Source organism: Galeopterus variegatus, unplaced genomic scaffold (genome assembly GCF_000696425.1).
Source record: "Galeopterus variegatus unplaced genomic scaffold, G_variegatus-3.0.2 Scaffold5789, whole genome shotgun sequence".
Taxonomy (NCBI): domain Eukaryota; kingdom Metazoa; phylum Chordata; class Mammalia; order Dermoptera; family Cynocephalidae; genus Galeopterus; species Galeopterus variegatus.
The window spans coordinates 98407-113172 of record NW_007731900.1 but is presented as its reverse complement, the minus strand read 5'-3'; the positions used below and the strand labels follow the sequence as shown (position 1 = coordinate 113172).

Here is a 14766-nt window from a genome sequence, read left to right as displayed (position 1 = left end):
AGAAAGGAAGGCTTCTACTGCTGTTTGAAGAAACCTGCATTTTAACTGAGTGAGGCTGCTTCCCAAGAGAGCACATTGATGAGGATTAGCTCATAACGCAGCCAGCCAGGACCCTGGGGGAGGGACGCAGGGGTAGGATTGGTGGGGGAGGTGCTGTAGCCCGGCCTGGGCTGGGTGCAGGCAGAGGGCATCGAAGGAGCCCGACAGACACTGACGACACCATTGCATGTCCATGCAGGGCCTCTCGATGGCCTTGGAAATTGCTTTAAGAACTTGAAGTGTTGTACTTTTAAAATCATTGTGAGTACTAGAATATTAGGGTAACTTGGCTTCCATGTGGGCTTGGATTTGCTCCCTCCCCCGCAGCCAGGAGACGCTGGGCTCGGTTGGGGATGGAGGAGGGAGGTGGTGCTGGCTGTCACACGGGGGGCGCGGGGACAGGGACGCAGCTCCCTTTTTCTGGGAAGCCTCAGGGCTGAGGCTGCTCTAACCTGGGCTCCGACTTCCCTTGCCAGATGCTGAAGTTCCAAACAGTCCGCGGAGGCCTGAGGCTTCTGGGAATCCGCCGCACCTCCACTGCGCCTGCTGCCTCCCCCAATGTCCGGCGCCTGGAGTACAAGCCCATCAAGAAAGTCATGGTGGCTAACAGAGGTGAGTGGGAGGGGCCTCGGCCTGTCCCAGCCTCAGTTCCTCTCCCACCCTGGCCCCAGACCCCAGCTACACAGCCTCCTTTCTGCTTCTTAGGACCCAGGAGTCTAACTTCTCATCCCACCCCCCAGGCGAGATTGCCATCCGCGTGTTCCGGGCCTGCACAGAGCTAGGCATCCGCACGGTGGCTGTCTACTCTGAGCAGGACACAGGCCAGATGCACCGGCAGAAAGCAGATGAAGCCTACCTCATTGGTCGTGGCCTGGCTCCGGTACAGGCCTACCTGCACATCCCAGATATCATCAAGGTGGCCAAGGTGAGCTGGGTCTGGCCAGCAGGGAGCAGGGAGGCCAGGACAGGGTGCTGTGTGGTGCCCGGCACCCCCCAGCACCAGCAGTAGGTGTGTGTGAGTGGGGGGGTGGTAGACGGTGCCGAGACCTGCGAAGGGCCTGAGGATGCCTGCCTCTCTCTGACCCCCAATCCCCGCCCACAGGAGAACAACGTGGACGCTGTGCACCCTGGCTACGGGTTCCTCTCCGAGCGAGCAGACTTTGCCCAAGCTTGCCAGGATGCTGGGGTGCGGTTCATTGGGCCAAGCCCAGAGGTGGTCCGCAAGATGGGAGACAAGGTGGAGGCCCGGGCCATCGCCATCGCAGCAGGTGAGTCTGGCGGGTGGATGCAGGGCTTCTGGGAGGGGCCGGAGGGTGTCTGCTTCCTCGCCGGCTTTGGCAGGAATTGCAGTCTGCTGCAGAGGCCCCCACGCCTGTCTCCCAACAGGTGTCCCCGTCGTCCCTGGCACAGATGCCCCCATCACATCCCTGCACGAGGCCCATGAGTTCTCCAACACCTACGGCTTCCCCATCATCTTCAAGGCTGCCTATGGGGGCGGAGGGCGTGGCATGAGGGTCGTGCACAGCTATGAGGTGAGCAAACGCAGCCCCTGAGGGCCAGGAGTGGGGCAGGGCAGCCACTGCAGGGTACAGGAGGGGACACCCCCCCCGAGCAGACCACACAGGGCTGTGGGGAGCGAGCAGGCTGTGGGCCCAATGTCTGCTTGGCCCTCGCCTGCCATCCCAGGAGCTGGAGGAGAATTACACCCGGGCCTACTCAGAGGCCCTGGCCGCCTTTGGGAACGGGGCGCTGTTTGTGGAGAAGTTCATCGAGAAGCCGCGCCACATCGAGGTGCAGATATTGGGTGAGTGGGGAGCATTCCTGAAGCCTTGGCCCAGGGCAGCGCAAGGCAGGAGCTAAGAGGCCCGGTCTTCTGGGTTTACAGTGGCTGGCCTTTGGGACGGCTCCAGGGCCTGTTGGGGTGCCCCCAGGAGCTCTTCCAGGGGCTCCTCCTCAGGAAAGTGGGCTTTGGGGACTGGACTGGCAGACCCCGAGGCCTTGGCTGTGCCGGAGTCTCTCCTGGCTGCCTCCCACCGCTGGGAGCTGGCAGCACTGGCCACTGTGCATATGTGGGGGTGGTAGGGGCACTCAGGAGACATTTAGATTCCAGAAAAAGCTGAGCCCAGTTTACTTTCCACCTCAGGGGACCAGTATGGCAACATTCTGCACCTGTACGAGCGAGACTGTTCCATCCAGCGGCGGCACCAGAAAGTGGTTGAGATCGCCCCTGCTGCCCACCTGGACCCCCATCTTCGGACGCGGCTCACCAGCGATTCTGTGAAACTCGCTAAGCAGGTGAAGGGCAGAGGAGTCACTGGGACAGAGTTCCAAAACCGCAGGCACAGACGCCTCTCCTCTTAGAGACAGGAGCCTTTCCCTGCAGGCTCACTCAGTGCTTGGGGTCTTCACGGCCAGGGGTGCTGGGGCTCCCAGGTGGACAGCCCACCAGGGAGCATGGGCGCAGGGTGACGGGGTAGAGGAGGCCACAGGAATCTCTTGGAGGCCAGAGGGCTGAGGCGGGGTCCTAGGAGCCTAGCGTCCAGAGCAGCTGAGAAGAGGCGGGGAGAAAGCCCTGGCCACCCCTCAGCTCTCTGCTGCACAGACCGGGCTTCTCTGTGACAGACCTCAGCCCTGGGATGGGGAGAACAGGAGTCAGCGGATTCTGTCAAGAGCGAGAGCATTGTTAAGGCGTCTCTTCCTCACTCGCTGCTTCTCTTGCATTGCGCTTATCACAATCCATTTCCTCACCAAGGTCTCTCTGCCAACCTCTGCTCACCTGGGAGCTCTAGTGGAGGGGTCATGGGCTGTGCAGGAGGCGGAGGAGGCAAGCCGTCCGCTCCAGCAGCGGCCAGGCCCAGAGAGCACCTGCCACAGCGAGGGGTGCATGGGGCTCCTGCCCTGCCCCTTCTTCTTCCTGGGGCCCCCTCCTTAGAACCGAGCCTTCCCAGCCCTGGAGGCTATCACCCCCCATGGCCTGGGCCTACTTCCTTCCAGACTCCCAGGCAGCCTGGGCCCAGGAGAGATGGCAGACGGAGGGTGATTCTGTAACACTCCCCACCCCAAAAGCCAGGATCCGCCTGTGTAGCCAGGCCTCAGGCCTCGGCCTGGTTAGTACGAGGCGTTAATTGGGGGCTCACTTAGACATGAGGTTTCGGCCGCCTCGCAGGAGGCGTAGTCCCATCTCGAGGTTGCTCCTGTTTCTTGGCTTGTGCTGTTTCTCATTCCATGACAGACCTGAGGGAGCCGCTCAAGGCTAGTTCGTAGTTTTGGTAGGACCAGAAACGAAACTGGAATCAGGGTTGAAATTTATTTTTTATGAAGATGACCAGTAAGGGATCTTAACCCTTGACTTGGTGTTGTCAGCACCACACTCTCCCAAGTGAGCCACGGGCCAGCCCCTAGGGTTGAAATTCGAGTTGGGATCATCATCTGTTGGTTCCTATCAAATGACATTTCTTTGGGTGGTGGCTAGAGGTCATGACGGAGTAAAGGAGAAGGGAACTTTCTGAAAACCCCTCCAAGAAGGAATAGGATCTGGGAGAGGCCTGGCGGATGGGAAAGCCTCTGCTGGCAAGCCCAGGAGGTGCCAGGGATGAGGCACCAAGTTGGGGTGGGCAGGAGCTTCTGCTGATGTCTCGCCCTAGACGAGCTGGGGACAGCCGTCAGGAGTGCAGGCGGAGCTGGGATCCAGTGGAGTCCTTGGGGGAAATGTCCAGACCGGAGCAGGCTCTGGGTCCTGGGCACTGACCTCCCAGGGGCAGGCCTGGTGGTCTGCCTGCCATCTGTCGGGGCAGGCTTTGCTGAAGGCTGTTCTTTTATGGAACCAGCCCTCGTACCGGGCTCCCAACAGTACGCCCGTTTCCCTGGCCTGGCCGCACCCCCTGCTTACGTGGCCACCCCCACAGGTAGGCTACGAGAACGCGGGCACCGTGGAGTTCCTCGTGGACAAGCACGGCAAGCACTACTTCATCGAGGTCAACTCCCGCCTGCAGGTGGAGCACACGGTCACCGAGGAGATCACAGAGTGAGCACGGGCCAGGGGACAGGGCTGGGGTGGCCAGGAAGGGGCGTCTTCTACATTTTGTGTAAAATCCACATCAAGTCTCCTCGGGGGCGGACAGCCGGGAGCTGGCTCCTCTCGACGTGGTAGAGAGCAACGACGGATCCAGATACTTAATTTTTTAAAAAGAATCATTATTATAAAAGTATTACACAGTTATTATGTGATTAGTACACAGGAGCACGTAAAAGCGGTGCGGAGCCCCACCCCTCAGAATGAGGCCCCGGGCCGTGTGCTCATGGGACCCTCGCGGCTGCATTGGGAGGAAGGTGCCTGTCATCCCCACTTTCCACGCGAGGAAACCGAGGCTCAGAGAGCCTAAGAGAGTAGCCCCAGGTCACACAGCAGGGATGGGAACCCAGTCCCGCCTTCAGCTGTGAGGCGTCTCCTAGGCCCACTTTGAATCTTTTCGTATGTTTCTTTCCATTTTTATTTACTATATTAATAGTTTGATGAAATTGAGATGTTTTGTATAGAATTTTTATTCTGCTTTTGAAATGTAATATCTGTTGAAGGCCTTCCCTCAGGCCGTTATTCTTTTTAAATATTTCTAGCGGCTGTGTACTATTCCGCCATCTGTGTATCTCACACCATATTTATGTGGTCCTCTATTATTAAGCCATTAGGTTGTTTCAGGCTTTTGTGGTGATTAAAGGAGTTTCAGTTAACATTTCTGTGCCCAAATCTTTGACATATCTCTGGAGAGTTTGAGGATGGACACCTTTCATGGGATGTGACCCGATCAAAGGATGCACAGCGTCTTGCCTAATAAGCTCCTGGGTGGGCCGTACCACTGTGTTCTCCCACAGACATTTTTTAAAAAATCTGCATGTTTTATAAGCAACAATCAAAATGGCTTTCATTGTCTCAAGATACATATTTTGAGCCACTTAAGTGTTAAGCCCTGGCTTTGAGCCAGTCCGTCTCACTTGGAACATTCCCGACTCCAGTTCTTTCCCCAACCCCTGACCCCACCTGAGATCAAGGATCTCAGGGCAGCTGCCTTTTCCAAGCAGGTGCGTGCAGGCCCCCAGACTTCTCGCTCTCCTGAGGTCAAGGTTAGAGTCGAGGCAGATTCTCTGGCCGTGTGCTCTGGCCCCACGAGACTTTGCCCGTCATGCTGCTGTACACCTGTTGTCCTGAACCTGCCTGGAGCTGCTCTGTTAGGGATGGAGTGTTTGTTTGCACTGGAGCAAGAATCTTGAGCCAGATAGGTTGGGGTTTAGGTTCTTTCGAGGTCCCGAGCTGCCTGGAGCTTGGGTGAGCTGCAGCCTCTCTGACCCTCAAGCTCCTCCTCTGATGGGAATGGCAGTGACTCAGAGCACTGTTGTGGAGATCGAGCGTGGAAAGAGCAGAGCCCTACTCCATGGCATGTAGATGTGGCGATAAATGGTAATTAGCACTGCTGTGAAGTGGTTAGCAGGCAACACAAGACACTAGGAAAATCTGCCAGTGCAGTTTCCAGGCCATCCTCATCACAAGCCGCAGTAAGAGTAAATTTAAACCATGAGTTGTTTTTTTATTTAAACAGCTATTCCATGTGGATTTGTTACTGTCCTTAGGAGCATGGCAGTCAGTCAGGGTGAGCTTAAAATGATTCAGTGTGGAGAGCCTCATACTTGAAATCTCCTCTGGTGGGTCTTGGGCACAAGCCCAGCAGGAAGGCAGGCCCCAGGGAGGACAGTGTCCTGACCACAGTGCCAGTGGTGCAGGCCCTCCAGCAGCCGCGGCTCCCATTTCCATGAGCCCAGCCTTACACTGCCTGTTCCCTTGCACCTGCCTCCACCCACCCACAGCCACAACGCAGCACGTGCTGCTCCAAGAACGGGCGTCCTGACTCTCCTCCCTAGAGATCTCCTGAGGCCTCAAATCTAGGCCTTACAAAGGGAGGCTTTGGGGGGAGGCAGGAGAACAGAGAGACCTCAGGGAAGATATAGGCAGTTTGGGGTGGGAGGGTGGGCGGCATCATTAGAAGGTGGTGCGGGAGCAGGTAGACCCCTGTATTTCAGCAGCTCCTCTCCAGCTGCCACGTGCTCTGTACGTTAGACGCCAGAGCCTCTCCCAGCACCCAGGTGGAGCAGGGCAGGGGCTGTGGAGGTGCTGGCCAGCAGGTGATGCATCTGCAGGGCTGGATGTGGACAACCCCGTGCTGCAGTGCCCCTTGTCCATGCCCTGCCTCACGGTCCTCTTTCTCCATCTTCCCCCACCCCTGCAGTGTGGACCTGGTCCATGCTCAGATCCATGTGGCGGAGGGCCGGAGCCTGCCCGACCTGGGCCTGCGGCAGGAGAACATTCGCATCAATGGCTGTGCCATCCAGTGCCGGGTCACCACGGAGGACCCTGCCCGCAGCTTCCAGCCGGACACTGGCCGCATCGAGGTAGGCAACGTGGTGACAGAGTGTGACGCCAGCCTCAGTCTGTGTGAAGATTCTGCAGGCAGGCCGTCTCTCCAGATCCTCTCTTTGGGCTGGCGTGAAGCTGGCTTAGGACGTGTGGGGGTTGGGTGTCGCAGCGGGAAGAGACTGCCACGTGAGAAGGCAAGGAGAAAGCTGGGGGTGACTAGTGTCAGAGCGAGGAGCAGGCCAGCATGGGGGGCAGAAGGCCACGTCCCTCCGCCACCACCTCTGTCCTGCCTGCAGGGGGTGGGACAGCAAAGGGTTGGGATCTAAGCCACGGGGCCCATGGGCCCATAGAGGGTGAATGAGGAGGTCAGGGAGATGGCAGAGCAGGGAGGACACTGAGAGGCAGGGTGGGGCTGCCAGGGCCTGGTGGGAGGAGGTGGCAACACTGAGGCTGGGCGGGCAGGCTCCCTGTACGGTGGGACTGCGCCTTCTCCGGGAGGGCTTCCTGTACCTTCTCTCTTTCCTTTCCATGTTGAGCCTGGCCACTCGGTCCCCAAATGCCATCCGTCTCTCTCCCTTCCCCCGACCTCACCTGGCTGCTGGCAGGAACCCCCTGCCTGCCCAGGGCACCTGTACTTGTGCCCCTGGGGCCTGCGCATTGACTGCCCCCACCCCGGCCTGAGCTCCCAGGAGGCAGGACATTGAAGGAGCTCAGGTTCTGCTCCAGAGTCCAGGGTGGCCTGGGTGGGGCGGCGAGGATGCGCTTGAGCCAGATTCTGGCTCCTGAGACAGTGGTGCGGGCAGGGCAGGGCGGGGACGGGAGCTTTCTGGATTCTGAGGCAGCGCAGAGCACAGAGCTCCTAGGCTTGAGCAGGGAGTTGGCCGCCTGCGTTCCATTGCTGGAAGGGTCAGAGTCTGGAGGTGGGGGCAGCCCCGGGCCCAGTGCTGCCTGGCGGCCCTGACTTCTCTGCCTCTCCCGTCCACTTCCAAGGCTGGCTCCTCTGAGCCTGGCTCACCACGAGTATTTTTAGCCAACAGTTCCTGCTCACAGCTGAGTGTTCACCCTTAAATATTTTATTAAGTTCCTTTTTATCGAACACAGGCCTGTGCCCCTTCGAAGCAGAAATATGGTGCACTGGGTGTCCCAAGTGCCTCTGGGCTGTCCCTCCCATTCCTCGTCTTCCTTACGTGTACCTGATGGTTCCCCAACGCCCGGGGAGAGACTCCCCGCCCCCACCCGCCCCCATGCCCGCAGCGAGTTTTCACCTGCGCGTGTCAGTGTTAGTTGCCCCAGCCACCCCCAAACCTCTGTCGCCCCCTCCCTGGGTGCCTCTCCCCTCGTCCTCCATCCACATCATCAGCCTGCCCCCTGACCCATTCACGCCCGCCTCTCCCACTCGGGCCGCCTGCACCTGCTCTGTCGCGCTCGTCCTGCGTTCTCAGTGCTCTCCTGCCCCCTGGTCTGCTCATCCCTCTGTGCCTGCTCTCCTCCCATTCTCCCCTCCTGGAAGGAAAGCGGGGAAGGGAAAGTGGTCGACATTGGGGCCTTTCCCATCACCCATGTTACATGTTAAAGCAAAAAGGCTTCCTTGGCCAGCCTGCCTGTCTCCTGTCCTTGCTCACTGACCTGCAGCATCCCTGTCACCAGTCTGTGTATTTCATGTTTGTCTGGGAGCCCTGAGTGAGCAGGGACGTCTGTTTTAGCTGCTGAATCTGCAGTGTCTGGCATACAGTGGACACCGATGTGTGCTCGTGGAATGAATGAATGGATCTGAGTGATCTGGTGGGCAATGGGCTTGGCCAGGCAGGCTGTAGGAGGTCTGTGGGATCCGGCTCTGGGAATACACACAGGGCAGGCCCCTGCTGCCCAGGGCCCCTCTCCTGCTTTGGTTGGGCTGTGCACACAGCCCTGGGGCTGGCGGGGCATCTCCTCCTTTGTCTCCTCCCAGCTCCTCTCAGGTTGGAGGTGGCAGCAACTGTGTAGGGCTTAGGGAAGCGGGCACACTGGGTTTGCTGACAGAAGCAGCAAACCTTGACAAACCAGAGTTGGGATCCACCTGCGGGCAACCTCAGCCCCTGCCCAGCCCGTGCCGTCGAGCCTGGGGTGGGAGCCACCTCTGGACCACAGCTTCCACCCACCCTGTCCCTGGCTCTCCCTTCCCTCCTCACAGGTGTTCCGGAGTGGGGAGGGCATGGGTATCCGCCTGGATAACGCTTCTGCCTTCCAAGGAGCTGTCATCTCTCCCCACTATGACTCCCTGCTGGTCAAAGTCATCGCCCACGGCAAAGACCACCCCACAGCCGCCACCAAGATGAGCAGAGCCCTTGCCGAGTTCCGTGTCCGAGGAGTGAAGGTGAGAGGCCGCGCCCCGCCTGCCTTTGCTCCTGGCCCTCGGAGGGTGCCTGGAGGGTGCATCAGAGAGCACCTCGGTGGCGCACTCGCTTGTCTGCCCCCGTCTCGCCCCTGGCTCTGACCCTGTCGCAGTCAGTGCTGCACGTTAGCCTCCCCTGGCTGCAATCAGATGCTGCTGGTGCCAGGGCTCCCCTCAAGGTATTCCTCAGCATCCCTGGGCCTGGGGCTGGCTCCTCAGCCTCAGTGCCTCCTGTCCAGTCTTGTTCTGGGGAGACCCACAGTTTCCTACCCTCTCGGGTCAGAATCCCCTGGAGCATGTTAAGTATTACCAGGTCCCCCTTCTGGAAATTCTGATCCCACAGGTTTGGGCAGAGGCCTCTGTACCTGTGTTTTGAACAAGCTCCCCAGGTAATTCTTAGTTTCAGGAAAACCTGGACACCCTGGTGAGAGCTGACACCCTGTGTGAATGAGGTCCCTTTGTGAAAAGTCACACCCCCCCCCCCCGCCCCCGGCCTGGCATGTGCATTGGGCTGGGTGCTTCAGGGACAGCCCGGGAGGTGGCTGCAGCCGACAGATGCAGCCGGGTGGTGCAGCGAGTCTGGTCGTGGTGGCTGCCCTGCTGGGCCATGATCCTCAAGGTCCACTGCCTCCCTGTCGTCACTGGCATCTGTAGCTAGAGATGAATTCACAGCCAAGAAATGCTGTCTTGTCCTTTGAAGCCAGCACCTGCCCACGTATCCTGTGGGTGCCGCCATCAGAATGGCGGAGGAAGAAGAGCCGAGGATGGGCCCTGGCCCTCAGCCACCATGTGAGTCCCTCCCTCGCCCTCTCGTGGGGGCCTTCATGGGGGAGTGCAGTGGTCCCCTCTTCGGGACACTGCCCCTGCCCACTGCCCAGGGCCAAGCTGGGCCCCTTTTCCCGGCCTCGTGGCCTCCGCACAGCTCCTCCCAGCCCCGGCCACTGTCCCCTCAGTGCCCCGTGGTCATCACTCTCATCTGTCCATGTGGCTCTGTGGTGAGTCCTGGCAGTCACCCCAGGGGGTGCAGAGACCTTTTGAGTAATGCACAGGGAGGCTTCAGGGCCTGTGCTTGCCGGCACTGGGCTGGCTGTCTTCCCCAGGCCCGCAGCCCGACAGCACTTTCCCCGGATGCTGGGGTCTGCCCTATTCCATGGGAAGCCTCGTGGGCTCCTTGTCAGGGGTCCACGTTCTACACACATAGCAGACGGGTGTTGTGACATCAGCTTCCAACATCTCGTGTACCACCTCCCCTCTGGCTGTGGGGCCTGGTCTTCCTTGCAGGGGTGTCCTGTGGCTGTTGCAGTGTTGGGAGAGGCTGTGCAGTCCGTGTAAACCATGACCCCACTGGGGTGAGCCATGTTGCCCCCACCCTCGCCTGTCACTTGTGTTGCTTTTGGTGGTGGCCCTAGCAGCCCCCTGTGGCTGTGCCTGGTTCCTCTACTCCCTCCTCACCTCAGTGCCAGGGTCCCACTTGTGTGCCAAACTGGCCCCTTGGGTCTCCTGGAGGGCCCAGGAATATCCTCCACCTTAGGCCTGCCCCTGCAAGGTGGAGAAAGGGACATAGAGTTCCATGACCACAAGGGCCAGCAGCAGGACATGTGTTTCCAGTTTCTGGGTTGCCAGTGTCTTCCCCCAACATGTACCCAGACCAGGCTGCTGGCTCCTGCCATCCCCTGAGCCTCCTGCCAACGCCTAGACCTGTGGCCCTGGCACTTGGCCCTGCCACTCCTGTCCTCTTGCTGTCCCCACACCCACCTGCTCTCACCAGCCCTGGGTCCCCCACCCTCTTGCTCTTTGTTGAGGACCTTGTTTCCATTGATTTAAGCCAGAGTCTCTTGTGGTCACATGCACATGTGTTCTGGGGTGGGAGGGTAGGCATGCATGTGTGAGCTCAGCCTGCACATGTTGTGTGCATGCATGCACCTTAGAGCACCAGCCTTGCCTGGGCTGCCCACTGGAAGTGCTGTGGCCTTACACAGAAAGCACCAGCACACCCATGAAGCACATTTATGGTGGCCTGCTGCGGGCCAGGCAGCGTCGCAAGACCTGGGATGCCAGTGCCTCCTGCATGTTCACAGAGCACCTGGTGCGCTGAGAGCCGCCCGTGTCTGCGAGTATCTGTGCAGGAGTGTCCAGGAGAAAGCTGTTCAGAAGGCCGCAGTCAGATGCTGCGAGGGCCTGGCCCAAGGTCCCAGCAGAGGAGGCAGCGCAGGGCACTCTGGTCCTGGACTGGGGCAGGATCTTTTTGGAGGGTTCTGGGCTGACAGCAGGACAGTGAGATTCCCAGCCCTTTCCAGTCCCTTGTGGATGGCATTTTACAAATCCAGATGACCTGGTAGATGGTGACAAGGCTGTCACCAAGAGCCATGGGGACCTTCTACTGAGTTGTGCCCGGAAGAATGTTTCCGACCTAGTGCCCTTTGTATGCCCAGAAGGGCTGCACCATGTCACGCCTGCTGCTGTTGCTAAGTCCAGTCCTGTCGACACTGTGCGCGCTGCTGGGGAAGATGCTTGTGCCAAGCACCATGTGCCTGGGTTCACCATGTAGGCACTGTACCCTGTCCACGCCTGCCAGGATGGGCATCCTCTGCCCTGATGCCAGGGTGCGGAAGCCCATGGCTGCTCTAGGGCTGGGCCTGGGCTCATTTAGCTCAGAAGACACCCTATGCTGCTCCTTTGGACCTATGAGGAGGCTGAGGGGCCCCAGGGTGCTCAGACCGCCTCCACTGGGCCTGGCAGCCCCAGCCATGATGCCTGTCTTGGTCTATATGCCTCTACTGGTCCTCTGTCCCATCCTTCCCCTCTCCCCCCTTACAGGGGGCCTAGCAGGACAAGACCAGAGACTAGCACTGAGGTGTCCTCAACAATTTTATTATAAATAAAAACAAGGCTCCCGCTCAGTGGCTGCAGCCCCTGCCTTGGTGGCTGTGAGCACCTGTTGGAGGGACCTGTCCCCTTACCTAGTCTGGAGGCCAGAACCAAGGAAAGGACCCCCTGTCCCGCCAAGTATACAGGGGAGCCTGAGGTACCGAGGATAAAAACCAGGGAGGGCCTCTTGGGGCCGTGCTGCTTATGCAGGCTGGGCGGCCGCCCCAGGTCCTCTGCCCCACACCGTGTGCTCCTTGGAGCACAGGGAAGCTGTGTCTCCATCACACCACACTCTCTTCCAGCCGTTCCGCGCTGCCCCCCAGCCCCCGGCACCCTGCCCCGAGCAGCCCCCCATGCACAGAGTGGCTCCGGCGGGCCCAGGCCCCTCCCAAGCGCCTGGCATAACCATAGCACCCACCGGTGTCTCCCAGGTCCAGGGAGCAGCTGCGCTGGGGGCGGGGTGGGGGGCTCCGTGGCGGGTGGCTCTTGGGCGTGGGGCTGGGGCCTCCATTGGTCTGGGATTGGACGTGGCTGAGCTTGAGGGGGAGGCGGCCATTCCCGGCCCCCCGGCCCCGAACCAGCAAGGCCACAGTGAAGACCAGTAAGGCAGCCACCAGCACACCCCCGACGGCCACGGTCAGGGTCCCGCCCAGCACGTGGGCTTGCAGGGCGTGGCACAGGGGCGTGGCTGGCAATGTGGAGAAATGGGCACAGCCCAGCAGCCTAGTGGCTGTGAGGTCGGAGGGCCCAGCGGCAGGTGACAGGGCCAGCAGGCAGAGATCATAGTCTGCACCAGGGACCAGATGCTTCAACAGGAAGTGGTGGCTGGAGGCTGGGACGATCCTGCAGGCAAGGGCAGGTGGTCAGAGCCCCAGGGTTGGGGTCCAGCCCCATGTCCCAGTTTCCCATGGTTCACAGTCCATCCCCAACCTGTGCTCTTTGCTCCCAGCTCTGAATGTCCCCTCCCCACAGGACCAAACCTGCCCTGTGTGTTCACTCAAGGCAGAGAAAGGCAGGCATGCGTGTGTGGGACAGGAGACAGTGCCAGGGGACGGGTGTACGTGCTGACACAGGCCCCAGGCCAGCTGAGGAGGATGGGGGGGGGGTGGCACCAGGAGAGGAAGAAGTAACGTGCATGTGCAGGGAGGGCCCTGTGCTACAGCACACAAACACCCATCCGCCATGCTTGGGCCACCTCATGGGGCAGGGCCCACCGCCTCCCCTGCCCCTGCAGCCCCAACACCCCCCGAAGTGCTGGGCCCAGCCCCTGCTCCAAGAGTTCAGAAGCTAAGGGGGCGCGTAGAGCCCAGGAGGTGGGAAGCAGGGCCGGGGGTGCACAGCGTGCATCCTCACCGGTAGATGAGGGTCTCGTCCTCGCTGCTGTTGTACTGGATTTGGAACATCCACACAGGGTCAGCCGGCCGCCCTGGCCCCCAGCTCACCAGCCCTGAGGTGGCGGTCACCTCTGTCACCTGCACGGCTGGCTCAGACTCCAGAGTCCCCTCGCCCTCGGCAGCAGTGCGGGCTGAGGCAGCAATGTCCGAGGGTCCGGGGCGGCCCCCCTCAGCACTAGTGTTCCCGCCATGGGGCAAAGCCAGCACCCGCAACTCCACTCGAGCCGTGGCCTCACCAGCAGGGTTGGTGGCAATGCAGGTGTAGCCCCCGGCATCCCCAGCACCTGTCACCCCAATCTCCAGGGTCCCATTGGGGAAAGCTCGGGCGCGGGAGGAGTTGCCGACGAGCCGGTCGTCGGGGCCCACCCAGTGCATGGTGGGCACAGGGTCGCCAAGGGCCCGGCACCGCAGCGTGGCCCGCTGGCCCTCCAGCACCCAGAGGCGCTGCGTGTGGCGGGCAATGAGAGGGGGCTCACAAGAGAACTCGGCCTCGGGCACTGCCCAGAAGTAACGGCCCGCCAGCCCTGGCGGGGAGGCGCAGGTCTCCAGGTCGTCTGGCCGTGCCAGCCGCCGCAGCCACAGCAGCTCGCAGTTGCAGTGCAGGGGGTTCCCGCTGAAGCTCAGCACCAGGGGCGCAGGCGAGGCCTCAGCGTCGCGCCCCCGGGAGAAAAGCGGGTCTGGTGCCAGTGTGGCCAGGCGGTTGGAGGTGAGGTCGAGGCGGGAGAGCTGAGCAAGCTGGGCGAAGGCACCCGGGGGCAGTGCATCGATGAGGTTGTGGTCCAGGTTGAGAGTGTGCAGGGCGGGCATGGCACCGATGCCGGCCCAGGGCACCTGCCGGAGGTTGTTGTAGGACAGGTCCAGGTCCTCCAGGCTGTCAAGAAAGTCGTCGAAGGCGCCTGGTGCGATGCGGCCCAGCTGGTTCCCACTGAGGATGAGGTGCTGCAGGTTGACGGGGCCCCGCAGGCTGCCGGTGCCCAGCTCCACCAGCCTGTTGCCATCCAGGTGTAGGGAGCGTAGGCTCTCCAGGTCCCCAAAGGCGCGGGCCCCAATGCGGGTGATGGCATTGCGAGATAGCGTCAGGTCCACCAGCCCTGTCATGTTGCGGAAGTCAGGCGGCCCTAGGGCTTGGATGAAATTGTCAGCCAGCCGCAGTTCCACGGTGCGCCGGTCCACGTTGGGCGGTACAAACAGCAGGCCTCGGTGGGCACAGAGGGTGCTGAGTGACTCGGACAGGTTCTGGCAGACGCACGGCAGTGGGCAGGCGGCTGCTCCACTGGCCAGCAGCAGCAGCAGGAGTGGCGGGGCCATGGTGGGTGCCCTGTAAGGAAGGGCCACAGCCCAGGTACAGGTGGGGCTGGGGCAGGTGCCCACTTGTGCCCAGGGCACAATCCCAGGGGCCAGCTTCAAGAGCCTGGCCTGGGGAGGGGTTGGGTCAGAGATCCAAGGGGACCCCCAGGGATGAGGGAAGCGTGGGGCCTGCAGGGCCAGGCCCCCCATAATAAAGGCCACATTTCCCAAGCAGTTTAGGGGGAGCCCAGGCACTGGGGACAAGGTGAGGCATGAGGCAGGAAGCGGAGGTGGGCTGACAGCAGGGAGGGTCCCGGAACTTCCCTTTCCCTGGCGTCCCCTGGAATCGTCAGCCCCCTCCCCCCTCGCGCCATCCCCTCCCCCGCCAGGGATTGCGCCCCCCA

General features: G+C 61.0%; 2 protein-coding genes across 2 annotated transcripts in view; one reads left to right on the top strand and one right to left on the bottom strand.

Moving 5' to 3' along the window:
* The first annotated feature begins 515 nt into the window (after window positions 1-515).
* PC (pyruvate carboxylase) overlaps window positions 516-14766 on the top strand; it is a 22746-nt gene continuing 8495 nt past the window's right edge. The window contains exons 1-9 of the mRNA XM_008589992.1: window positions 516-651; window positions 780-964; window positions 1142-1307; window positions 1426-1571; window positions 1726-1843; window positions 2183-2334; window positions 3945-4063; window positions 6315-6477; window positions 8613-8795. Of these exons, the coding sequence (XP_008588214.1) occupies window positions 516-651; window positions 780-964; window positions 1142-1307; window positions 1426-1571; window positions 1726-1843; window positions 2183-2334; window positions 3945-4063; window positions 6315-6477; window positions 8613-8795 (1368 nt within the window). The remainder of the gene's footprint in view (window positions 652-779; window positions 965-1141; window positions 1308-1425; window positions 1572-1725; window positions 1844-2182; window positions 2335-3944; window positions 4064-6314; window positions 6478-8612; window positions 8796-14766) is intronic.
* Window positions 11664-14719, bottom strand: LRFN4 (leucine rich repeat and fibronectin type III domain containing 4). Its single transcript, XM_008589991.1, has 2 exons — window positions 13035-14719; window positions 11664-12524 (listed from the first exon to the last, which is right to left on the bottom strand). Exons 1-2 carry the CDS (start codon window positions 14570-14572, stop codon window positions 11963-11965), a joined length of 2100 nt encoding a protein of 699 aa, XP_008588213.1. The 5' UTR covers window positions 14573-14719; the 3' UTR covers window positions 11664-11962.